Here is a 27,364-nt window from a genome sequence, read left to right on the forward strand (position 1 = left end):
GTTTGGCTTCTCAACGGGGCTGAACCGGTGTTGACTGTTTTTAATGTCATCACAGTGTTGCTTCGTTAGATTTTATGCTGCTAAAGGCTGTATCAGCATTTCCGAGTTTGTGTTTGTGTACATTTCTCCACAGATACCTTGGAAAATTTCAGTATTTCCCTGAGAATACTTTTGAATTTGGAAGGGTCGTGCCTTAAGTTTGTTCTAGTAGCTTTATCTCATTTCTGTGTTTGTTTTCCACAGTATGGGTGGGATCACTCAGTTCACAAAAGGAAAAGGCTCCCCCCAGTGAAAAGGTCTCTGGTGTACTACCTGAAAGGTAGAGAGGTCAGGATGCAGGATGAGTCCAGCTATCACCGCTTGTTGCATGAATACGCAGCCCAGCAGCTTCCCAGCCTCCTGAAGGAGAGAGAATTTCACCTTGGAACCCTTAACAAAGTGTTTGCCTCCCAGTGGCTGAACCATCGACAAGTGGTGTGTGGGACAAAATGCAACACAGTAAGTGCCATCTCTCTGTTTCTCTTCCCTCTGTTAATTATGCCACCCCCATCCCTAAATGATGCTTACAGTAATCAAAGTATGTAGACTGCCAAGGAAAATATTAGTAATTAGAAGTGGAGTCAAGATCATGCACAATTAATTTTGAATGAAGGTAATGCTTAATGATGACCCCTTCTCAGCTGAAAATATGGCACTGTGCAGACAGCTGTGAACTCAAATGCCACACCTGTACCTCATGCAGCATCTGTGTGATCTGCACCAAGTGATATACATCTGTTTGTGGGATGGAAAGCACCAGTAGGGTTGAATCTTTCTTGTTCTGAAAATGGAGATTTAATTTTTAGCTTTGCTAAATGTGTTAGCTATTTGCTTAGCAGATGTTGCTTTTTTTCTTATACTCAGTCTTAGCACAGTTTGGTTTTTATATGTGGTTTTGTGCTGATGAATTTGAAAAGTTGCTACAAAACTCAAAACTGTGGGTAACTTCCAGATATTTGTCAGAGTAGCTAGAAACATTCCCAGTTTAAAAAGTGTGTACCAGATCTTCCAAAGGATTATCCTGTGCTTGGTAACTATGTGATTTTTCACTCTAAACCTGTTTCCAGTGTTCAAGTAAATTCTCTTGCTTATGTACCTTTATGTGCTTCAGCAAAAACTGAAACCTCTTCAGCCTCTAACAGTGATGCTTTGGATTTGAAACATTATAGAAAAATTTTAAAATTGTGTCATATGTGATTAATAAATGGAGGAAATCATGCCTCTTAGGTAGTATTCTCTCTGCTGGAGTTAGTGGCCCAGCTTCATTGGCTGAGGTTGCAATTTCACGTATGCAGTTCTGATTGAAAGTTTCAAAATCCAAGGTCTGTTCTTTGGAAGCTGCTTAGTGACACAGAAATTAATCAGCTGATGTAAGGAATGTATAGATCAAGCAGTCCTTAAACCTCAGTATATCAGTAGGTCTGTCTGCTTCTTTGCCTCAAGAATCTTTAGCCTGGAAGCTGTGCTCAGTGATCTGACCTGCAAGGGAAAGTGGTGTGTTTTTGTTTTCTTTTTATTTCAGATGTTCTGTTATTCATAGTTACACAGTGGGAGGCTTTCATGCAGTAGCTCTTAAGAAGCAAGGATTAGCTGTATAAACAAAACAATCTTTTAACGGGAATAAGCCCGAAATTGAATCTCTCTGCCTTCTTTCTCCCTGTGTGTTCATAGCCCTGGCTGGGCAGCAGCCAGCACTGCTTGTGGAACAGCTTACAGGAGACAAACTCCTGCTGTGCTTACTCTAGCAAGATGACTGTGTTTTATAGAGCTGGGTCAGTTTTGCTGTGTTCTGTAACTTCTGTAGTTCCAGTGCTGCTGCGGCAAAGACAAACGGGCAAGCGTGTTACTAACACAACCTAACAGAAAATGGTTTGGGACCAAACAGTCATTGAACTGAAGAAGGATTCAACCATATTGTTGTTCCCACTGCATATGGTGCAACGAAGTGTGTGCTTCTGCAGCTAGACTTAACGTTATAGATGGGCCTTGGTTTTTATTAAGCAAAATACAGTGGTTACAAAAGAAGTCACATCAGCACTGTGAAAGATTGTGTATCAATTATGAATACTGTACAAACCTTAGCTTACTTGCTTTGTGTTCACATTTGAACAAGTAGAGCGTTGAACCCTACACTCTAATTATGAGATTTTCTCTCTCATCTCCTGAGTCAGCGACCTAGTAAAGAAGAATTCCTTTGCCAGTTGTCATCTGCTGAAGTTGTGGCATTTAAGCTGGGAGTAAATCTAAAACAACGTGGTTGACTTGAATGGGATTTACTGCACTGGAGTTGCACATAATTAATAAGTTAATGCAACAGAAAAATACAAACCATAGCAGTTATTTTAATCAAAGCCTGAGTGTGCCACTGAGAGCTTTCAGCATTTAATTTAAAAACTGCCCTTGGCGATGCTGTGCCAGAAGGATTCACTGTTTTTAATAACAAAACAAAAATAATACTCTTGTCATAGAGGAGTGGGTTTGCTTCTAGTCGCCTGACAATACTAGTCACTATAAACATTGAAGAGACTATGGAGCTCTCTATTTTGCTTATTTTTAATGATAATTATAACTTGCTTAATTATTTTGAGTAACTTCTTAGCCTTAAAAATATCCCTGAGTATGATTGTGTATATGAAATAACTTCATTGTTCTGCAGTGGATCTGAGTGTTTACAGTTGGTCAGCTGTAAATCAAGTATTTGTCTTTTTAAAGGTGCACACTTTTTCTGATAAATTTTCAATTACAGAACCTATGCAGGTATTTAAGTGTCTGAAAATTCGAATATTCGAATACCATCACCTGTGTTTTTCTGAGGCCAGATTCATGCTTTCAAGAATTTCTAAATCTTGTATGCAGTGGGCTTCTTAATCTTTTCTGAATTCAAATGAATGAGTGGGCAAACCTCTGAGAGGTGCAAGCATTTAGGGTGTGTCACCATGGCATCTAAATAACCAAAGGCTGATTCTTAGAATCTCAGAAGAAGATTCTGTCTGTAATCAGCATCTTCTGTTCAGGTTTCTTAGAGAAACTGAGGTTTATGTAGAAGACAGCGTATGGCAAATGAGAACACTGAAAGTGAGGTTGCTGTAGATTGCTGTAGGGTTTTTTTGCTTTATATTTCAGGAAATGATGAAGAATAAACCAGCTTCTAATAAAAAGTTTCAGTAATCATTTTGAAGCTTCTTTTCTTTTTTGTTCCATTTGTTCCTTCTTCAGAACATAATTCTTTTGCTAATTGTGAAGTTAAGAGTGAAAATATACAAAAGCTCTAAATAATTCCCTATATACAAGAAGCTTATTAGTTTCTAGTTGCTTGATATAGCTGCCTGGAATTTTTTTGTTTGGGGTTTTGTTTTGTTTTGGGTTTTTTACATTTTTTTAGGCAGGCCTGATAGATACATTTGTGTTAAAAACTTCTTTATGGAATATTCTATTCTGTTTTCAGCTTTTCCATGGTGTGAATGGGTTGCTTTCTGAGTGCTAGCTGATACCTTTTCTCTCCTTGGTAGATTCATACGTTGCCTTGGGTGCCCTGCTGTAAATCACCAGCTCTTGTTTCTTGTTAGAGACTTCAAATTTGAAGAGATCCCACTTCACTTCGGTGCATCTGATACAATTATAACCTAGTCTTGTTCCAGGGTTGTAGTGGTGGGAATACAGTGCACACTTGCTCTTCCTTCCATGAATATGTATTCTCTATGGGAAAATGATTTCTGCTTGCTCTGCAAGTTAACAGATCTTCCTTCTGGCTTTGCACATGTAGTGAAGAATCAAGAAGACTTTGTTTCTGATCCTAGGGAAGGAATGAGAAGTCATGCGCCTGCAGTTTGGAACTCAAAGGCCACTGAACAGTGACAGAAACTCAGTGTAAATAAACCTCAGATGCCTATAACTGACACCTCCGTTCACCTTTCTTTAGTGGTGTATACTTAAATAGCCAGGTGGTGTTTCTTGTCTCAAGAGCGTTTGTTTCTCTGTCAACTGCATACGATAGCCATGTCTGTTATCAGAGCCTGGTAGTTTCTGTGCCAGGTATGGTGTGGGTGGTAGAGATGCCCTCAAGCAGCTGAAGTCTCACTTCTCCATCCTTTGATATCTGTCAACATGTGTTAACTGACAGCCTCCTGAAATTAAACATGGAGGGCAAGGCACAGATAAAAACTGACAAATACGATTTTTGGCAGTGAACAAATTAGGTGACATCAAAGTGCCTAGCCTATTAGCTAGTAGTGTTTTAGTTTCGTAGCAAGGTGGAATGCCTGATTGCATCATCTTGTCTCTGGAAATGTGAATTCAGAGTCAGTGAAGTTCTAGTGGAGGGTGTCCCTTCCAACCCTAACCATTCTATGATTCTGTGAACTGGCTGCTATTACTGCTGCTCCATTCTTAGGTGGTTTCTTTATATTCTGGATTGTTATGCCTTAGATCCCTCCAAGGGGGATGTGTGAGGGCATTACCGTCTTGTGTTATCTGTACTGAAAAACCTGTGAATAGTTTTTCTCCTAAGATGAGTGAACAGCTGAGGTACTTTTCAAACTGCTCTCCATGATGCTTGAAAAGTCATGGCAGTCAGGTGAAGTCCCTGGTGATTGGTGAATGGAAACATTGCACCCATTTTTAAAAAGGGTATAGAGAAAAACCCTGGGAACTCCTGACCTGTCAGCCTCACCTCTGTGCCTGGGAGGGTCATGGAACAGATCCTCCCAGAAGCTATGCTAGGGCACATGTTGGACAAGGAGGTGATTTGGGACAGCTGTTGCTTCACCAAGAGCAAGTCCTGCCTCACCAACCTAGTGATGGAACTACTACTTCTGTGGACAAGGGAAGAGCTACTGATGTTGTCTTTTTGGATTTCTGTAACGCCTTTGACATGGTCCCCCACAACATCCTTCTCTCTGCATTGGAGAGATACAGATTGGATGGATGGACTGTTTGGTGGTGAGGAATTGGTTGGATGTTCACATCAAGAGGGCGGTGGGTTCATGTCCAGGTGAAGACTGGTGACAAGTGATGTCCCTCACGGGGTGAATACAGGCTGGGGATGAAGGGATTGAGAGACCCTAGTGGAGAAGGACTTAGGGGTACTGGAGGATGGAAAGCTGGACATAAGATCATAGAATGGTTTGGGGTGGAAGGGACCTTAAAGATCATCTAGTTCCAACCCACCTGCCATGGACAGGGACACCTTCCAATATTCTTTGTTCTGATCCCCACTGGAAGGGGTACATACAAGTTTGATATATTGGTCTTTAAAGAGTCCATGTTTCTTGGGGCTTGGCATATATTATAAATCTGTATTGCAAAAGAATGGAAGAACATTATGCCAAACACTTCATGAACGTAAAAAAGAAAGATGTTTACAATCTGAATAAAAGGCAAGACTCAAGATCTGCGAAAAATCAAATAGTGCTACTCAGAGTGACTAGCCATAGTAGTGGTGTAATGACACTGTAAGCATTGTCTTGCCTTTGTTAGCAAAAAACATCTGAAGGAGAACAATGATGTCATTTTTGCAGCTTGGTTGATGGTGAAGTTTCTGTGACCAGGTTCAGCTGGTCGGGAGTTGTGCAGTTGTAGAATGGGATGTTTCCACCTGCTCGTTCTTGCTGTCACTGACATGGCCATGGCTGGGAAGTCAGTGGGATGAGTTGCTTTGTGCTCAGATGGGTTTTCTTGTAGGGTTACTTTCCACCAAAGGCCGAGATAGGATCCAACTGACCTTGCAGCTGCCTGAGGAGTAGCTGCTGTTAGAAGGGTGATGAGGAAGAAGCATGTGGATTCTCAAAGGTTGGCTTAAGCCAATTGTGAAACTTCTTCATAATTGATTCTCTCTTAGGGACTCTATTTTTAGCAAGGTAATGAGTTTTTCTTGGGTTTGTTTCAGACATTAGTATGAATGACAAGAGTGTGCCTGTTATTTCTGAGAGCAGTATGTGAGGAGCTGTGGCACACAGCATGTTGTTTGTGAGTGTTTCTGCTGTGAAGAATAAAGTCTTTCATGCATGTTCTTAGTGCCTTGTAAATCCACGCCCATCCTTGTGTAATAAAAACATGCTGCAGGTCAGGTTGCCACCCTACAACCAACTCAAAAATAGGGCTGCCTGTTCCTCTGTGGGTCTGTGTGCAGGGGCAACAGTGGAAGACACGAGAGAGCCTATGTACTGCCTTGAAATGGCTTTCTGAGGACTGGTTTTCATCTTGCTGTATAAAGTCAGTGCTTTCAGTTACAGGTGTGTGGGAAGAGTGCTTTTATTTAGTGTCTGCCTTGATCCTTGAGTGAGTGGTGGGTTGACCCTGGTTAGGGCCATGTGCCTACCAAGTTGCTCTCACTGTCTTCCTCAGCAGGATGGTGGAGAAAATAAGATGCAAAAACCTCATGAGTCAAGATAAAGGCAGCAAAAGCAAGCACAGGGTAGCAAAGGAAAACGAAATAATTTGTCTGATGTCCTCTTGCCAACACCCTTCATGTTGGTGAGGAGAATGCTGGGGGGCCAGCCTAGATGCTGTGTGAGCGCTGCTCAGCTGTGGCCAAAACACTGATGTGTTACCAACACCTTTGTAGCTGCCAATACAAAGCACGGCACTAGGATGGCTGCTGTAGGGGAAACTATCTGAGCTAGGCCCAATGCAGATGGCACTGTTGCAAGCTGTACATCTGAATTGCTTAAAAATAAAATAATATGGGAAGATAGATTTCTCTCTGTCATGTCATCCAGCCTGTTTCCTTGTTAGAACAAGGTCCTGCAGAGGACACAATAGCTGTGTCTGCTTCGTTTCTCACAGGTGAAGTGTGGTCTTTGGACTTCTGGCAACAGTTGGCCAGAGCAATCCTGGCTTAGTAATCCTGGATGTTAAGTTATTTGGCATGCTAATGGCTGACATGTGTACATTCTACTAGCAGGAAGAACTGAATTATCTGCAAAGCTTAAAATCAATAGACAAATATGCACAGCTCACTGTTTCAAGGTTGATGGGAGTTCACTGCATCCAAGAAAAGTTTTTGGGGCTGTTTTTCAGTTTCCATATAATGAATAGCTGGAAAATAAGTTCTTATTCCTGCTTCAGAGAAAGAAAGAAAGAAAAAAAAAAAGTATTGTTGAGCTATCAGGACTTTGAGAAAACTGTTAGATGCCAGGCTGCTTTAGAGTTATTTGCAGGTGTACTTATTTCAAGAGTCAGGAAAGTACTGGTTTGCTTGGAAAAAGTAGGCCAAGTAAAGGTCTTTCTTCAGGTCTCTGTCATTGTATGCTGCAGTTTTGACTGCACTTATTTAAAAGCAGTCAGATAATTTGTACTGTATTTATTGTAGTCTCTTTAAAACTGTTTAAGCCAGTATTCAAATTTTATGCATTCTTAGCTGTGTGCCTGTCTTAACATTTCTCCCTGGTTTTGCTTTAGAAGTGTCTAGCAACTGTTTGGTTTCTCTTGGCTTTTGTTTGCTGGATGTGCAGGGATGATTTCTTGGCAATCAGTGATGCAAGTGTGAGCTTCTGGCTTCCTACCCTGCCCCAGGTGATGCAAGACACTAGCATATGCAAGCAGTGCTTCCTTATTTTGTTCTAGGTTGGCAGTGGTTGTTTTTAACTGCTCACAGTGTGCTAAGTTCCTTCCCAAGCAAGGGAAGAGGTTACTGCTTAGAACTTTACAGCTGAAACTACAGAGCCAGTCACTTAACTGTGTGAAGTTTCTTGCTCTAAGAGCAGTTGCAGTTCTGGTTTCGGTAATGCTGTGCAATTGGAGGAGGAAAGTGAGAAAATGATAAAGTAGTTCAAGGACTGACAATGGGTTAGAGTGGGCTATGAGTAGGTGAAAGCACTGCAAGAAATATGTCCTGTTGCTGCTTCTGAGAACACCTTAATTTGGAAACTTGCTATAGGAAAATGAATATGAATCTCTTACAGCTGAATTTCTCCAGGTCCATGGATATCCTGAGCTGTGGATGTACTTTTTCCTAATGGGCTCTTCTGGTGCCAGTTTAACACTGCAGTTTACATCTGCAAGTGTTTATCTTGTGCACTTAACTGTTGATTTTGTGGTTGGTTTATTTTTCAGTGGTTGAAGGAGGATAGGGGATGGAATTGGATGTTTCTGCTGGAAGGAAATGCTGAGGAAGCAAAGAGGATATGCACTCACAGGGGAAGGACAAAGGAGTATGAGAGGAGAGGGAATTACTGGTCCTGTAGTGCAGGTGTTAATTTTCAGGGATGTGGTTAGGGCAGAGGGGCTGCTGTGTGCATTGTTTTTTTTACCAGCTGTTTCAGGCAGTGAACTGCATTGAAAGGCTTGGGAGAGAAGTGAGGAGTGCCTGCTTCCGACTCAGCTGCATTTCAGCTGCTGGCTGACCCTACACCTGCATGCAAAATAAAGAACTAAACACAAAATGCAGTTCCTGTAGGACCTGTAATCTGTTTGTGCAGGACTGCTGCCTACTGAGGAATATCAGTTCGGGTAGAAGGTAATGCATGCTTCAGACACAACTCACAGATAGGGATGAGGAGATTTCAGTTTTCTCTGCAGAATGAGTTTAACACATCACACAGGTTTTGATTTGACATTAATATTTTGATAGCTCAGCAGATCAAGAACAATAGTTATGCTGCTAAATTTTATTCTTTTTTTACACTTCTTAAAGAACAGGTCTGCAGTCTGTGGGAGTTCATCTGAAGAAACTTGTACGTATAACTTCTCTCTGAGAACCTCTAGATTTCTTTTCTGTCTTTCTAGAAATGTCTGACAGAACAATTTCCTTGAGGTCTGTATTTTTTAATTTGCATTGAGTTTATTTTTTTGTTTTTGTTTCTGTCTTCTCCATCTTCAGTTCACTTCTAGAAGCTTTGGTTATAGAAGGAATGAACTTGGGGGTTAGGAGGTGGATTTTAGTTATACTCCAGGGCTGTGATTCTGCATCACTTTCCTTAGTGCCAAGTCAGCTCCAGATCTTCCATTTCCTTGCTTCACTCACATTACTGCACAGGGCTTTGTCCCCTCTATGTGTTTCACTGTTCGTGCAGCTGCTCTCCAAACATCATCTGTGAAATGATCCAACACAAGAGCCTCCCAAATGAAAGTACACTTTGGCAGGCAACGTAAACCTTTGTTCTGGTTTAGACTGTAACCATATGATGTTATATGTTTTAACTGACATAACTCTGGGTATAATCCTGGCTGTTAGAAGAGTTTAAGCCTTTAACTGAGTTTTTTGCCAAGGGGGCAGTGACAGCTCCAATTTTTTTGTGGGATGGGGTATGTAGCTAGATACCTTTTTTCAAATGTTCACACTGGAGGTACTATATTTAATTACTATTCTCTCTATATCGCCAGAAAACAAACTCCAAAACCAAAACTTCATGGGAGGTGTCTTACCTGGTAGTTAGGAGACTTGTGCTAAGTCCCGTAGGGCTTACTGCTTGTTTTGAATGGGTCTCTTTCTCATTGTGGTACAGAGTAACAGAAAACCAATATTGTTTTGTCACAGTATTGAACACTTAAAAGAGTTTTAGATTCAAGGGCTTTGTTAAATGGGAAATCTCCCATGACAAATATCTCCCCTCTATCATACATTGCTGTGAAAACCAAATGGAAATAAATCCGTATGTAATTAAGTTTACTTGTTTTAAGAAGAAATTTATGTGTTTTTCAGCGATACTTGCAGCATTCGTGGATTCCAACTTTAAAAGAATATAACTTCAAAAGAGGAACAGTATTTGACCATCTATTTTTCTTACTTGTTCAGTGATAACTTACATCTCCTGATTTTGTTTTTTTTTGTTTATTTTCCCAGTTATTTGTAGTAGATGTCCAGACTGGTCAAATTACCAAGATTCCTATTCTGAAAGATCGTGAACCTGGCATGGTGAACCAGCAGGGATGTGGTATTCATGCCATTGAGCTCAACCCCTCCAGGACCCTTCTGGCCACCGGTGGAGACAACCCCAACAGTCTCGCAGTTTATCGTCTGCCTACACTCGATCCTGTCTGTGTGGGAGATGTAAGTTTATTCTATTACCTACAAGAAGATCTACTTTGAAGTGCTGAATTTCAGAGCACTGAAAGCTTGAAAACATTCCTGAGTAAGGTGTCTTAAATATGAGTACGCACATGTTCCAGGGATTGAAGGATTCCGGGTGGAGAAGGAACTTAAGCTGCACATATACACCCCAAAACTGCTGGAAAGTTTATTACAAACTCTAAAACAGATGTAGAACCCAGAGACTAATCCCAAACCAGAAAGAGAGAGAGAGCTAAAGGATCCAAAAGAACAGATTAAGCACAGTTCTTACAAACCTAAACATTTGTTCAATGACCAGGGGGCCAGCTCCGAGGTGCATTGAGAGCAAACGGGGTAGCAGGCACTACTTGGCAGGTGTCCCCACAGAGGTAATGTCAGCCATAAAGCTAGTTGGATCCGTCTCCCCCGTCCTCTTCTCTCCTCCCTCCTTTCTTCTTTACTCTCTTTCTCAAACCCTGGGCCTTTTCTATCCCCGAAAGTGCCAACTGATCCCGATGCAGGGATCAGCCCTGCATCCGGAGGAGTGGCCCTGCTGGCTTCCTTTTCCCGTGTACATTCGTCCTGACGCAGGGGGTCAGCCTGTACCAGGAGGAGTGGCCCTGCTGGCTTCCTTTTCCCGTGTACATTCGTCCTGACGCAGGGGGTCAGCCTGTACCAGGAGGAGTGGCCCTGCTGGCTTCCTTTTCCCGTGTACATTCGTCCTGACGCAGGGGGTCAGCCTGTACCAGGAGGAGTGGCCCTGCTGGCTTCCTTTTCCCGTGTACATTCGTCCTGACGCAGGGGGTCAGCCTGTACCAGGAGGAGTGGCCCTGCTGGCTTCCTTTTCCCGTGTACATTCGTCCTGACGCAGGGGGTCAGCCTGTACCAGGAGGAGTGGCCCTGCTGGCTTCCTTTTCCCGTGTACATTCGTCCTGACGCAGGGGGTCAGCCTGTACCAGGAGGAGTGGCCCTGCTGGCTTCCTTTTCCCGTGTACATTCGTCCTGACGCAGGGGGTCAGCCTGTACCAGGAGGAGTGGCCCTGCTGGCTTCCTTTTCCCGTGTACATTCGTCCTGACGCAGGGGGTCAGCCTGTACCAGGAGGAGTGGCCCTGCTGGCTTCCTTTTCCCGTGTACATTCGTCCTGACGCAGGGGGTCAGCCTGTACCAGGAGGAGTGGCCCTGCTGGCTCCCCACTGTGCACACCCACTCCAGGCGATAGGGGATGGTCCACCACGGACCAATTTTTACCGTGTTAGACCCATCCAACACAGCACACAAGCATGTGAGATGATTCTTAGGGTTCTAAGTGAGATTTCTTCTTCCTCACACAGATTCAGGTGTACTTCAGTTTAATTTTAAGCATTGAAAATGTGACAGAATCCTAAATGTTAAAGTCTAATTGTGGTGATGACCTCTGAAACTAGTTCTAGTGAAAAAGCCCTTTTGGGAAATTGAAGAGATGATACAAGTTCTTCAAATTTTCCTCTTCTTCAATGCAGCTTATTGTTTTGCTGACAGGCAGGGTACTCAACAAAACGACCATGCACTAGCTGTGTAACATACACAGTTTATTAAACAAGCACACTAATGTGGATTGGGTATATATCTGTCATATAAATAAGTACGATAAAGCAAATCATATATATATATATATATATATAAGTAAAGTACAGAGGAAAATTAGCAATGCATCAGTTCATTACTGGATAGAGAGAATAGTGTTTAAGAAGGAATACATCACGAAATACTACTGAATCATCATCCAGGCTACACTTACATCTGGGAAGCCCCGTTGCAGCCGATGCCAGGAGTCTCAGGTAACTGGGAAAATTCCTACACCCATAGGTGAGGCTTCAGATACAGCTGCAAGAGGCATCTGCTTTTTCATCCTTTGTTTTTCAAAACAAGTAGCTTTATGCCAGATCTCTTAATTGTTTATTCATGGGGGCATGCAACCTCTCATTATCTCCCTGTTGTCCATGCTGGGAGCATTGGCCACGTGCCCCAGTGCAGCAGAGCATGAAGGTCATAGAATAGCTGCACACCTGTTTTCCTGCTTCCTTCCAACAAACAGTCATGATGAACATAACCAGATATACTCCACCAAATACACTTTGACAAAAATATACTTTATTATGTCTCTCAGTCATGTGAGGGAATCAACTCTCAGCTAGGTTGCCATCCATTTCACTTAAGTATGTATTATTGCAGAGGTAGAACTTGGCTTTGAGGATTAGTTCTAACCCAGTAACTTATGGTAGTTTGATACTCTGGGACTGCTAATATTTCTGAAACGTTGTTAGTGATTTTTAAATAGCCAGTCTTAAAAAAGACTGAAATTAATATGATGGTATTGCTGAGTGCTTCTCTCTCATTTCTTCTCTTTAGGCTGGACCTCATGTAGATGTTAACAGCAGAGGTCAGAGTTTCTGCAGTAGCAGATCATCAGCTGCAGAAAGACTCAAGCCTGAAGATCTATATGTCTTAGTATTAATTTCTGTGCTGCTGTGATTTTGCAGCTTTTCAAGTGGAACTAAAGTCTTATGGTCTTCCCCCATTCCCTCCAGGTTTCTCTAAATAAAAGATGATTGAAATAATACTCTTGCAAAATTAATCTGTAGGTCGTATACTGTGAATGTAAGGTTTAGTTACTTTTTATAGTAGGGATGTAGCTACTGTGTAGAAGTAAAGGAGGTATAAAAGGAAGTGCTTTCAAAATGGAAAATACTAAGTCCTTCGAACTGATATCAATTTGTCATTTGGTCAGAGACATGTTTTCCTGTAACCTAATGCTCGCTATCAATAATACACTTCAAAATCAAACCAAGTTAAGATTACTGTTGAGTACTTCAATTGCTCCAGCCTGATACTGGGATCTTATCTTTATGTTTTTAATGTAGGACGGTCCTTCTGAGTTTGTACTAAAATTCAAAGTGGAGAATACCTGTCTGCTTTGAAACTACTCTAGAGTATAATGACACAGAAAAATCTGTCTTTTTTTCCTTTTAGGATGGACATAAGGACTGGATATTTTCAATTGCATGGATCAGCGATACTATGGCCGTTTCTGGTAAAGTCAATTTTTTCCTTCTTTTTTCCACTCCAGGATTTTATACTGGTGCACAGCACTTGATAGGTCTTAGGGAAGCATCTTTGTCACTGCACTTGAAACTACTTAGAACTACCATGGCTGTTTAAACCTTCCTTGGTCTTAGTACAGTGCTTCACTTTGTTCCATTTGTAGAGCCTGGTCTAGATTTGATTTTTCTAGTATCAGAGGGAATATTCCTGTCTTTCCTCTCATGGCAAGACCTGCTGAATCTCTAAACACAATGAGTTACAGGGAAGGATCCTGCACAAGAAGGATAGTCTCAAGAGGGGGGTTGGTTATCTGCTAATAACTTTGGAATACAGCAGAGCAGTGTCGGTTTCCTGAAATTCTATGAAAGATTAATTAATGAAAACTCAAATTTGTTTCAAGCTATTGGTACAGCTCTGTGTGTGTGTGTGTATGTATATGTGTGTGTGTGAATGTGTATGTATATGCATGTATACAATGACTGTTAACACAGAAGGCTGTAGTAGAAAAGGTCAGTTACTTACTTTTTAGTAACTATTTTGATAATTAGTGTAACTTCAAGTAATAACAAAGAATTACTTAGGTAAGGGCAGCAATGCTAATATATTATTGCATAAATTTAGTAGCTTACTGTCTTTCTGTGCTGACAGGGTATAGTATTCTGCACGAGGAGGTGTCAAACTGCAGATTAACACAAAATCATAACAGCCTTTCATAAAAATAAAATACTTCAATTGTTAGTTCAGTAAGATTCCTCCCCACCCACCCCTTCCCCCCAAAAAAAGAAAAAAACCCAAAAATTTAATCCTGAAATTTTATTCTGAATTTAATATAAATTGATCCTTGGAAGTCTCCAACCCATATAGCTGCATTAGAAATACACTGCCAGCTAATAAGCTTGAAGAGAACATCAGAGGTTATTACAGATATCCAAGGGAAACTTAAGGATCTGATGGAATAGAAGCACAGGATGTGAGATTGAACTGTGTTGCTCTCAGTGTTTTCTACATGCTCAGGGGTGGAGGTGTGAGTAGAAGACTGCCTTGTTCCCTTTTGTAGGGTGCTTACAGCAGGATGTAGGCTCTTGACTCCAGACCTGAGACACCACGGAAAACTTGTTGAAAGCAATTAGTGTGTCTGATTGCTAAACTGAGCTCTTCAGAACTTTGATGCTCTTAATCAGGAGGAAAGAAACAACTGACTTCTGACATCGTTTTAGTCTTACAGATTTCAATTACATCTGTATCTGAAAGCGTGGAACAGAAATACTTGAACTCCAAATACTGAGGAAATAGCAAATACCATTATGTGAATTAAGAAACTAAATGCAATTTTTTTGTGGCTTTCTTGGGGCAGTTTAAATGCCACAGGAAGACAAAAGAGCATTTGGTCCTATGGCAAGCCAGACCAATCATACAGCCTGAGGTTGAGAGATTTGGCAGCGTACTTTCTCACTGCCCTTAGAACTGTTGAATGTGTACGAATAGGACACGGGGCTTGATTATTCCTCTTGCTTGTGTTAACTTCAACAAGAATGAGGCAGGGCTCTGCTTATAGAAGCTTCAGCACTGCATTTCAGTAGCCTAGAACCATAAAATGAAACTTTTGACTAAGCAGCCGTATTAGGGAGAATGCATCAGTCCACTCAGTTGTACTGGCTGGACAATAAAAGTTTCCATAGCAAAAGCTTTAGATGGGGTGAATAATTCCCAGGATGGCAAGAGGCTAGGATAACATGATATTCTCCTTGGCTTCAGAGCTAACCAGTTGAACTACATACACTGACTTTTTCCTGTACTAAGGCTATTAAGGGGACAGCTTCCTCCTAAAGTATGTGAAAATGTTTAGAAATTCTACTGCTGAGTATTCAGCCTCCATAACAAACAAGATTAGGTGCCATTAAAAACCATCAGCATGTAAATTGAGTGGCAGGATGTTGTGTCATGTGCTGTCTGCTGCTATGCAAGTGCCATTAGGAACCTCCTTTTTTATTTGCCTGTAGTAGGTGACAGTGGCAAATGACCTCCGGCTGTGTGGGGGCAAAGCCATCTCTGCTGTGCTTGGCTACCTGAATTGCAACAAGATGTTTTGCTTAACTGTTTTTACATCTTATTCCCCATGCTGTACTAAAGCCTGTAAATTTAATAGTCTAATCATAGAATGGTTTGTGTTGGAAAGGACCTTAAGATCATCTAGTTCCAACCCTCCTGCCATGAGCAGGGACACCACACACTAAACTATGTCACCCAAGACTACATCCAACCTGGCCATGAACACTGCCAGGGATGGAGCATTTATCACTTCTTTGGGCAACCCATTCCAGTGCCTCACCACCCTCACTGTAAAGAACTTCTTCCTCGTATTTAATCTAAACTCCGCCTGTTTAAGTTTGAACCCGTTGCCCCTTGTCCTATTGCTACAGTCCCTAATGAAGAGTCCCTTCCCAGCATCCTTATAGGCCCCCTTCAGACACTGGAAGCTGTTCTGAGGTCTCCACGCAGCTTCTCTTTTTCCATCCCCTGAGGGACACCATTTGTTACTGGTCTCCAGCTGGACGTTGAGCTGTTGACTGCAGCTCTCTGTGTGTGGTCATCCAGCCAGTTCCTTATCCACCAGTTGGTTGATCCATCAAATCCATGTCTTCTTGCTTGTTCAACCTCAGTTCTTATGTTACATGCTTTAAAAAGGAAATTGTGCAGGGTTTAGCAAAATAATTTTTAAAATAGGTTTTCCACAAGTTGCACAAATGATGGTTTAAGATAGCTCTTTTTGTTCGGTTCTCGTATTTATGTGTACGTATCCATAAGCTCACTGGTAGAAATGAACCCAAACTGACAAAAACACAACTGAGTTTTCTTGGGGGCTTTTCATATTGGCATAACAGGCTGTTAGTCTCAGCCTTGGTAAGCCAGGCTGAATGTGTAGGCTGTTCAGTTGCCACAGAGTTTGTTCTATGTGTGAATCTGTAATGGTGATTGTTGTACACGATTGTGGGTTTTGATGCATTACAATCAGTTTGAAAACGGAAGAGGTGATCTAGCTGCTTGGAGGCCAGGTAGACAACCCATCTACCAGTCAGTTCACAATGTTAGGATCTTTACAGCTCAGTAAAATCAGACCCTATTGTTTATTCCTTTTTTAAAAGGGAGGTTATGTATGTGTGAGATGGACTGTTTATTTATGGACCATTTATTCATGGATTCAGGTTCCCGGGATGGTTCTATGGGTCTCTGGGAAGTCACAGAGGATGTGTTGTCCAAGAGCGATGCCAGACATAATCTCTCTCAAGTTCCTGTCTATGCCCACATAACACACACGGCTCTGAAGGATATCCCAAAGGAGAACACCAATCCCGACAACTGCAAAGTCCGAGCATTGGCTTTCAACAATAAGAACAAGGTGAGTAAGATAAGCAAGTCAGTTGAGGAATCCTAAACCTGCCTGTATATATTAGAAAAAGAAAAAAGTTATTAAAAAAAAATATTGGAGAAGCAACCTAATGTCTTTTTCCCTGATCCTTCTGCATCCTTATCACATCACCTTCATCTGCTATGTCTGTTCTGCTCCAAGTGAATTGGCAAGTTCAGTAGGGGGAAAAATAAATGATATTTTTTCAGACGGAACAATTTTCCTGTGGGTTTAATTTTGTTGCATCCTAAGATGGAGAGACTGGGAGTTTTTACAAGAAGTAGATGAAGCACCAAAATATCTCTTGCAGCTTGAATCCTGCTCTTGGGTGTTCTTACTGCTTTCCTTCTCCATTCGTGAAGACCAGCTAATATTCAGGCAGTTCCTGTTTTGGTGGCTGAATCCTTCCTGGACTGCTCAGTGAGTGAGGTGGCTACACACAGGGCAGGTACAAGTGCCTGCTTCAGTGTTACTCTGTTGGCGTTTGACAAACAGTATATATTAACCTCCCCCATGCTGATCCCTTATTACTAGTGGAAGTAGCAATTCATCCTCCACTTCTTTTCTTTCTGCCCTCAAAGAACAGCAAAAGTATGAAGCAAAGGTGGCTGTGCTGTCAGAAGCACAGTGCTCCTGCAGGCTTTATTTTTCACTATAGCTGTTTATTACTCCTGTGTAATAGAGACTTCATATAGCTTTCTCAGTAGAGTAATACCTGGAAAGAAATGTTTGCTTCAGGGTCAGAATCAGCGTGGGAGCCACTGAAAAGAATTCTCAATTGTAATTTGTGCTGTCTAATAATTTGTTATTTGATTGTCTGACAAGACCTATATTTTTGAAAGCTATTTTTTGTTACTCATTCTACGTGGCACCTTTGTACTGTATTGCATTCTGTCAAGGTAAGTATAATGTGAAAATGTGTCTTGATAAGCACATACAGGTTTATGGACAAGTTCAATTGGAGTATTCAGCCTGCCTAGTGGAGAGTGTCAGTTTGTAAGGACATCTATAATAAGGAAACTAATTCTCTTTTTTTATTATAGGAGCTGGGAGCTGTGTCCCTGGATGGGTATTTTCATCTTTGGAAAGCAGAGCACACACTAGCAAAGGTGCTTTTCTGTTTGTTGGTGTTACTGCCTAGCAGTTAAGGCTGTTCACTGTTCATCTCCTTTAAATGCTTGAAGAAAGAGCAACAGCATTTGTAAAACAGTGAGAAGCTTTATGTAAAATGAAATGTCCTAAAAATTAGAACTTGAGGAGAGAAACTCACAGCTCTGATTACTTTAGAGGGTGGGCAGTGCTCTTAACTTCCTGCCAGTTATGGTTGAGCTGAAGTGAACATTTGCATGGAGTGTGGTGGATACTTGGCAGCAGAGTTCTTAAGGAAAGTTGCACTGACTTAAGTTGCAGATCAAACCCAGACATACCTATGCTGGTGTGTTAGGTAAGCTTTTCCAGCTGAGAGCTGATGTCTCTGTACAGCTGCTGAAGAAATAGCAGCTTAGATGTAAAACAATTTACCAAAATGTCTATTGTTCTTTACATTCTACTTGGCTTCAGCCTTTATAATCTCAGGGTAAGGGTAAGGCATCCCATCTCCTTCATTTTTTTTTTTTTTTCTCTGGGTCAGGTTGTTGGTTTTCTTTTAAAGTTCTGTTTTTGTGGTGAACTTACTTTTTAGCTGCATTTTGGTGGTTTTTTTTTTTTTTCACTGCAACTTCCTTGAACATAGCTTACAGAATTGTTCTATTAACATCTTGCTCCTTTCTTATAACAGGCTGATTTTTGTTTCTTCTCTTTCCAGTTACTTTCCACAAAGTTGCCATACTGCAGGGAGAATGTGTGTTTGGCTTATGGTCAGGAGTGGTCAGTGTATGCAGTAGGATCACAGGCACATGTCTCCTTTCTGGATCCCAGGCAGCCTTCTCACAACGTTAAATCCGTCTGTTCCAAAGAACGAGGCAGTGGTAAGAAACTTGTCAAACGGTGCTTCAAATGGTTTTCTTGCAGAAGTAGCTATTAAGACTGCAGTAAGATATGCTTTTAGTTAACAGGAAGGGATTTTCATGCAGTAGACTGAATTATGAATAGTGTATGTAGGTTTTGCTTTTGACAATATTCCTTGAACAACCAACAAACCAAATGTGAAAGCAACTCTGAAATCTAATGATAGAAAACATCAGTGATTTTATGATCAATTGAATCATACACCTCCAAATATTACTGAACTTTTAGAAGTGTTAATTCTGATGCTACTTGATTTTACTGTGTCTTACTCTGTTTTACTTCACCTCCAAAGCAAATCCAGTCTTTGTACCACTGTTGATACTGTCTATTCTTGCATTTTGCTCTGGGTATGGGGGAAGAAAGCGTGTTGTCTGCTCTGTGCTGTCATACTGGGCTTCTGTGTTGTGAGTGAATGCTTATTTTGTAATTTTAAAGCCATAAGTGAGACTCTTAAAAGCTTGCAGATTTGGGTGCTGTTTTCTCTTTCTGATGTGGATATAGTATGTCCAGTTAAACTTTAGACTAGGGCCAAGTATGAGGCCTCACAGGGTGTGTGGTACCATAAGCTTCTTCCCATACCCTTTATCTTCAAGCATGAGAAGGCACTGTGCTGTAATGCCCATTTTAAACCACATTAATCCCAGACTGATAAACTGCAGTCCTTGTGTAGCTTGGCTCTAGGCATCCATATCTTGGCCGGACAAGTTGTCAAACAAAAATGCATGTTGGCAAAGATTAGGTAAGTTTTATTTATGTGGTTACTGGAGTTTGAATGGTGCTGTCTAGATAAACACCAGCGTCTGCTTCCTTCAGATACAGCAAAGTATATATAATATGAGGAGAGGTGCTTCACCAGCTCTTGTTGTCACCTGGATATTTTAGCAGCAAGAGCCCTTGTCCTGACCTGCTGTTAGTGAGGGCTCTATGAAGGTCCCGATGCTGTCACCCTTGAGTGTCATCAGGAAGAAACAGCGAGACACTGGAGTGTGGTGCCCAGTGCTGGCCGGTGGCTGAAAGCTGCTGCCTTGAGTGTGTGATCAGTTCTGCTAGGGGCATGATCCCAGTAGTATTGCAGTTCATGTCTGGAGAAAGCCTTTGCTCAACACTCTTTTCTGTTCTGCGTAGTAGGCAGATCTTTATTTTTTGTCATGGTGGTGGAGGCAGTTTACTAATATTAATTCCCAAGATACCAAGTGTTTCAACTTTTTATTGATCTCACTGGGACTTGGAGCAGTGCAGCATCTCTAGAAAGTAGAATCATAGAATGGACTTCAAGATCATCTAGTTCCAACCCTCCTGCCATGAGCCGGACTGCCTCACACTAGATCATGGTGCCCAAGGCTCTGTCCAACCTGGCCATGAACACTGCCAGGAATGGGGCATTTGCCACTTCTCTGGTCAGCCTCACAGTAAAGAGCTGCTCACCACCCTCGCAGTAAAGAACTTCTTCCTTATATCTAATCTAAACTTCCCCTGTTTTAGTTTGAATCCATTACCCCTTGTCCTATCACTACAGTCCCTAATGAAGAGTCCCTCCCCAGCATCCTTACAGGCCCCCCTCAGACACTGGAAGCTGCTCTGAGATCTCCACACAACTTCTCTTCTCCAGGCTGAACAGCCCCAAGTTTCTCAGCCTGTCTTCATACGAGAGGTGCTCCAGCCCTCTTATCATCCTCGTGGCCCTCCTCTGGACTTGCTCCAACAGCTCCATGTCCTTTTGATGTTGAGGACACCAGAACTGGACACAATACTCCACGTGAGGTCTCACAAGAGCAGAGCAGAGGGGCAGGATCACCTCTTTCGACCTGCTGGTCACGCTTCTTTTGATGCAGCCCAGGATATGGTTGGCTTTCTGGGCTCAAGCACACACTGAAGCCAGCTCATGTTCAGTTTCTCATCAACCGCCACCCCCAAGTCCTTCTCTGCAGGGCTGCTCTGAAAAGTAGGTTCTTTATTGCTTGCAGGCTAAAATAGTGTTTTGAAGCATTACCTAAATGTGCTTTCTGCTTCCGAATGCACCTGCCGAATGTGGTAAATCCACGTTAACTTCAGATCACCAGTGTTGTATACAAAAACAGGTCAGTGAAGGGTTATTGCTTAGTGAGACTGGAACTGGGGCCAGTTAATAGGGAGTGTAACCAGTTACATTGTATATACAGTGTACAGGTACCCTGTACCTCTTACATGAGGGCAGCTCGTGTAAGGGAGGGCAGCTAATGCTTTTTACTGCACCTTGTAAGTGTTGCTCTTCTTAGCAGCTGTATAGAGAAGTGCAGGGCCTGGACTCTGGTTCATGATCTCCGAGAGCAATTGCTTTCTTCTCCCCTGGCATGCAGCACAATGTCATGTGCCCTTGACTTTATATCCTGAACGCAGCAATGTTAATGCAGTGGGCAGAGCTTGTGTGACGCAGGCTCTGTGTCTGCTCCTTGCATAGGTCACGTTACTGTGTCTTCATTTCCTTCCAGGATGTGTAGAGCCTCCCTGCCTCTCAGGAGTAGTGAGACTCGATTTGCTGACCCAAATAGTTCAGGTCTACAGGTGGTACAGTGCTGATTGTGTTGGGGAGCTTACTATGATCACTGCTAGGCACAGGTTGTGCTTTTAGGTTGATGGGAATAATTATTCTGAGGTACTTCAGCACTTCAGGAGCCAGTTTGAAGTGCTGCTCTCGAAAGCCTGTTCTAAACATCCTCTTAGTAGTGGGTACATGATGGATTCCTTCAGTTAATTATTTTGATTAGAAAAAGAGCCACAGTTCTTCATTTTACAGCTTTTTTTTTATTATTAATAAACTGCATTGAAAAGTATACGCCACCTGCCTTCCTATTCCATCACCTGTTTCTGTTAAGTAACTGTTCTGCTGGGTTGCTTGTCAAGAGCACTTCTGAAGCAAAACCAAGAAAAGCTCCCCTCTTGTGCCTTCCTCTGCTTATCCAAGTGACTGCTCTTACTGATTGCAGAGGGCTTAAAGCTTTCTGCATGTATTTGCAAGAGCCAGGCCCTTTCAGTGGGGATGAGGGAAGATGTCTCAACTTGCTCAGGTGCATTTGTAGTTTTCTGAATTAAAGTGTAGATTCTCTTAAGAATCTGGAAAATCTCCTTCAGCAGGTGTGAGACTTGCTCAGTGGTTTCCCACTTATTTAGCCTGCAGCCAAAACTTTATCTCACATCTGGAGCTCAACAATGTGGCCGCGCCTGTTCTAAGTGTGTGTCATAGGTGCTGCTGGCCGTGGGTGTAATGTCAGGTTATGGAGGCGGAAGGATGAGGATGTGCTTCTAGTTAGGACTCTGTACAGACGGGAAGGGGAAACTCCCTGGGTGCATCTACACCTCTCAGGTGTCTGCTGTCACATGTACTGCTCAGTATATTCCAGTATGTTCCAAGTTCCATGCTGTTCAATCCCACTTGGTGTGGTGACAACAGCTGGCATAGGAGACATAACTCACTCTTTACCCCTTGTGTTTGAATGCTTGTTTAGGCTGTAATTCAGTGGTACTTTAAAAAGGGCTTAAAAAGCCCCAGGGTTTATAACCTGGAATCACCTTGTGCAGGAAAGAAAAACACAGATGTGGTGGGGTTTAATATGCATAGAAGAATTGTTTGAGATAAAATGCTTACACAGAACAAGCCTTTTGCACAATAAATAGAGGTAAGATGACAGGACATCTCACAAATTGCAGATTTGTACACACAGTATATCATAGAATCACAGAATAATTCGGGTTGGAAAGGACCTTAAGATTATCCAGTTCCAGCCACCCTGCCATTGGCAGGGACACCTCACACTAGACCATGCCGCCCAAGGCTCTGTCCCACCTGGCACTGAACATTGCCAGGGATGGAGCATTTATGACTTCCTTGGGCAACCCATTCCAGTTCCTCACCACCCTCACAGTAAAGAACTTCTTCCTTATATCTAATCTAAACTTCCCCTGTTTAAGTTTGAACCCATTACCCCTTATCCTACCACTACAGTCCCCAAGACTGTTTCTGAGGGATCCTTGTTTAGCTGAGACACCAGGTTTAGATATTGTGAAAACAAAATCTATGCTTTTACTCCATCTAATGGCATAACTCAGATGTAGCAGAAAGTTTAGTCTGTATTGGGAACTTGGTGTAGGTTCCCAGTTACTGGTGGAACATGGTGTTGCTTAGGTTGCAGGATTCCTAGTCTTTTCATTACTGGCTGAAGCGCTAAAAGTGCCAGCCACAAAGAATGAGGTGTCCTTGTGTCTCAATATTTGAGTAGGGATAGCTTCAAAATTATTTAAAAGCCTGATGTATCTCTTAGTAGCAAAGTGAGTAGTGATTGTTATGGTTGCATTTGCTTATAGTTCGCCTGCTGATTAGCAAAATGCACTTGGTGGCAGCTGGGACAGTAATTTTTATCTCCTGTGGTTGCTTATCACAGCCTGGCAGGTAGGTAAATAGGGTGTGAGCTCATGGAGGAAACAAGTGTGATGTTCTTTCATCTGCTGCCACATACTTGCTGCTTGTGTGCTCACTTGGAAGCTTGTGGCATATAGAACAAAACTAATTTTAATTCTAAATGGCTTATGATCTTTGCTTGTCTGTCAGAGCTGCAGCCTGCTGAGAATGGAGCTTCTTAATTGTACACCATGAGTGTAGCTGATGACCTCAGAGGAGAAGGGAAGCAGTATAGGTAATTGAAGCTGCTGTTTCAGCAGCATCCGTGGCCTTAGTCTGCACTGGTTCATAGCAGTGGGGAAACTTGCGTGTTGTGGAGAATACTAGTAGGTAGTTCCTCTTAAAGAAGATATTGGACATCAAGCAGCAGCACTGCAAAGCCAAGGTATCTGTTTTCCTTACTGCATTGTATGTCCCTTCTCTATTTGACAGGTATTAGATCGGTCAGCTTCTATGAGCACATCATCACAGTGGGAACAGGGCAAGGTTCCCTCTTGTTCTACGATATCAGAGCCCAGAGGTTCCTGGATGAAAAGCCCCCACGTGGCTGCTATGGGCAGAAGGAGAAATTAGGAGGAGGTGAAATTTTGAAGTTGACTACTGGGAAAGGCTGGCTGGTGAGTAGCTGGAGGCTGTAGGAGGCCCTTTACACAGGAGTGAGAGTTCATGCCGTAGTGCTCAAGAACTGGTTCTTTTTGTGCTAATGGGAGCTATTGTATGAAATGCATCTCAGCCACAGTGATCATGTACCTGATAAGTGTAATCATGAAAAGCAAGAAGTCCTGCAGAATCGCTTTGTACAAAAGCCTTCTGAAAGGTATGGAAGGTTGGTTGCTTGCGTGTAAGGCATACTCACTGCTGTTCTTATGCACTGATTTATAAATTAACTATTTTGTATCAGGATATTTATGAATGTAATCTAACTTCCAGTTTTCACAACCTCAAACACAAAATGCATTCTCTTCCTTTAAAACTGTGCTACTCTAATGTGGTACTTAGATTTAATTCATGTACAGTTTTAGAAACTGGCTTCCTGAGGTAATGCTATGTCAGGCACTTGAGTTCAATTTCCTGTATGTTATCATAAAGCAGTTAATGGCTTTGTCTAACTTCTCTCCATTATATTTTGTATCATTGTGATGTCACTTTAAAAACTAATGAAACTTGGTATCTTTCTTACCCTTCACCTTTGCCTCTCCAATGTCTGTCCCAAGCATCCTCAGAAAAAGTTTCAGGACAACTCTGGTATCTTCACTTTGATCTGTCTCTGGGAGCCACCTTCTTCTTTTTGTGAAACAAGGTTTTGGGTTTATTTGACAAAAATAACAATCTATAAACTTTCCTTTAACAGAATCATGATGAAACCTGGAGGAATTATTTTTCTGACATAAATTTCTTCCCAAATGCTGTTTACACCCACTGCTATGACTCGTCTGGAACAAAACTCTTCGTGGCAGGAGGCCCTCTTCCATCAGGACTTCATGGGAATTACGCTGGTCTCTGGAGCTAATGATAACTCTTTATAAATGCTGATCTTTACACAGATTTCCTCTTTTCTTTTCCTTTTTTTAACAACAAAAATGTGTGATGCCATTGATTTCTGATTTAAATGTAAGTTATTTTTTGGCAGAGATTTCTGTTGGTCTCCAACAGTTTTGTACATCTTTTTGAACCAGTTTTTTGCTTTAACCTCCTTGATCCTTTATATGAAGAGTTTTTGAAATCCCTTTTTATTGTATTTGCTCCAAATGACTCTTCCCCCACGTTTAGGCTATCTTGCCTGTGTGCCCTCTCCCCTACTTTGCTGTGAGGTAGGATTCCTTTCTTATAGAGTGGTTGCTCCTGGGCTTTCTGTGAAAGTCTAGGGGCTGCGTGTGTGCAGGTACTTTGTGTCAGTTACATTACCTGGAGTGAGGACTACTTGTAATTAAAAATATTAAAAATATTTATAAGAGAGAAGCTACTATATCTGCAGAGCCTGGCCCTGGCCTGGGTTGATCTTATTTTTTAAAAGTACAAGTCTAATGACACTGTTTATACATAGAGGAATGCGATGAATTTAAGCTGAACTCAATTGGAGCCCAGGGACGTATTCCACAGGGTTACTGCCCATCAAGCCCAAACTGCAGAAGTGAAGGAGTTGTCAAACATGCATTTGTATTTGAATTGTAGTTTCAGCAGTGCCAGGAGCAAAAATTGATCTTAGGTTCCTTCTCTGCCTGTCCCAGGTATCAGCTTGCACAACTTGGGTTTGTTCTGCAGGGTGATGTTACACTGAGGGCCTGCAGAGGTGCTGAGAGTAAAATGGGGGCTAGGGAGTGCTCTTGTCATTCAAAATGAACTAAATCTATCCATTTTCTGGATGAGCCAAGGTTCCTGAGTATGCTGCTGCAGTAACTCATGGGTTCTTCATAAACTGGTTTAAAAACAGGTTGGGTTTTTTCCCAGGCTGTGGAAACTTTTCCCATTTTAGCTCTTCTGGATGGCCATCTCCTCTGATAAGCGAATAAAATGGGTTTTTCTTCCGAAGTTAGAGTACCTCTTGAACTTCCCTAACACAAGCTAGAAGCTCTCCATGGAACAAGATAACTTGCTGTTAGCTCGGACAGCACTAGCATCTGCTGTCTCCTGCTTAGTATAGGAGAGGCTTAATCTTTCCCCGAGTCCCCTGCTGCTTTCTGCATTCAGACTCCCTCAAAGTCCATGTGGGACCGGGTAGGGAGAATAGGTCTGATGTCCTTTGGGTCCAGCTGTGAAGCATGTGCATTACAAGGTGATGGTCTTGTCTAATGCTCAGCTAAAACGCAGGACCGGGATGTTCCTCCTAGTTGGGTTCCTCCACCAAACTCTCAGCTTGTTACTGAGCCTCCGTTCTCTGCTGGGATGAAGGCCTTTCTGCTGCCACTGCCAGCAGTGGAGCAGAATGTGCCTGTGCTGCCCTGCTTTTGTGTCAAATGGGCAGTTGGTTGAAGCTGAGAGGACAGGCACAGCTGGGACAATGCTCTGTTCCCCTCTCTCTGCGGGACGTCACAGCCACCACTGCAGGGCAGCTCTAGGCCCTTGTGCAGTTCCTGCCAGACTACCTGGAGCTAGCATGCATGCATACCTTGCCATCCCTCTTGTCTTTGTATTATCATCAGTAACCCAAGCAGTGAGCATCAGGCTTAATTTCCATTTGGTAGTGGAGACTTACATGGAAATCTTGCATGGAATGCAGTTCCCTCCCATCTGGGTGGAAATCCTGGCAAGAAAAGAGCTCTCCCTGATGTGCATTTGTCCCAGAAGTATCGTTTACTCCACACTGACACAAGTGCTTCACAAACAGATCTTCCTGCTGTGTTTTATAATTCTACTTCCCTTGTGGGTTGGTTGCTTAAACAATCAGTTTATGGTGCTCCGTGTATGGCTTTTCAGGCTTTTCTCTGAAAAGGGGCAAATTATATACCACAGGGTAACAAAGGAGCTCTCAAATTTTATTTAGAGTTTATTGATTTTTAGAGATGTTGCCATGCTGCCTGTGTTGTTCTGTGATGGCAGTGTACTGCTTTGGTTGTTTTGGAGGTTTTGGGAAGTGGAAGTATACAGAGAAAACCAAATCTTGGTGAAGTCTGGCAGGATGTGTATTTCTAGGATTGCTCCTCCAGCTGCTGTGTAGAATCAGTATGTCACAGGAAACATGGTCTGCCTTTTTTTTTTTTGTGATGGGGGGCTTGGTTCGGGGTGCTGCTTTTTATAATGGGAACTACACACTTGAATTTACTTGTGTCTTCCAGTTCCTCTGAGACAACAGTTACTAGTCGAGTGCTTAGTGTCACTAGTACTGTTTCTGCACTGTTCTGAAAATCCTAGCCCTGATGTCAATCTATTAATTAAAGTATATTTCAGGTCCGGGTGAGGGGGCAAAAAGGGCATTTGTATGGATTGAGGCTTCCAGCCTCCAAACACATAGACTAATTTTCCTGCAGAGACAGCAGAGTCTCTAGTTGGAGAAGAGGCACTCCTGGAAAGGGTCCCTCTGTGCTGACTCTGATCTTCCCTAGTTCCCCAGTGTGTGGTCCTAAAGCCTGGGGTGTGTGTGCCCTTTTTCTCCTTTTGTTTTTGATTTTGAGTTGTGGGTTGTTTCTTTTCTTTTGGGAAACTTTGGACAAATCTCAGCAGAATCTGGACAATGATGTAAAATTTCTCAAGTTTGACATGCTTCTCTATATTCTGCTTTCAGGGTGCTTTCTTGCAAAAGTAATTTCTTATGGGGAGGGAGCAATCCCTGCTGCTGTATGAAAATTCCCTCCCCCCAAAAAACTGGAAACAAACTAGACAGTGCTGCAAGGATCCAAACAAATTGGGCAGGGGACACTTAATTTCTAGTCAGTTTCAGTGGTTTTAAATGCTTGTAGCAATACAGTTGTTAAG

General features: G+C 42.3%; 1 protein-coding gene across 1 annotated transcript; it reads left to right on the top strand.

Moving 5' to 3' along the window:
- Nucleotides 1-243: 243 nt before the first annotated feature.
- DCAF12 (DDB1 and CUL4 associated factor 12) lies at nucleotides 244-24,881 on the top strand (the record flags this gene model as incomplete). The annotated part of the gene is made up of 8 exons (XM_010020425.1): nucleotides 244-498; nucleotides 9,821-10,027; nucleotides 13,038-13,098; nucleotides 16,313-16,506; nucleotides 17,559-17,624; nucleotides 18,320-18,482; nucleotides 23,387-23,571; nucleotides 24,306-24,881. Coding segments are annotated over 8 exons (1,290 nt in total), but the record flags the coding sequence as incomplete, so codon positions are not given.
- Nucleotides 24,882-27,364: the final 2,483 nt, after the last annotated feature.

This window comes from Nestor notabilis, unplaced genomic scaffold, assembly GCF_000696875.1.
Source record: "Nestor notabilis isolate BGI_N333 unplaced genomic scaffold, ASM69687v1 scaffold10158, whole genome shotgun sequence".
Classification (NCBI taxonomy): domain Eukaryota; kingdom Metazoa; phylum Chordata; class Aves; order Psittaciformes; family Psittacidae; genus Nestor; species Nestor notabilis.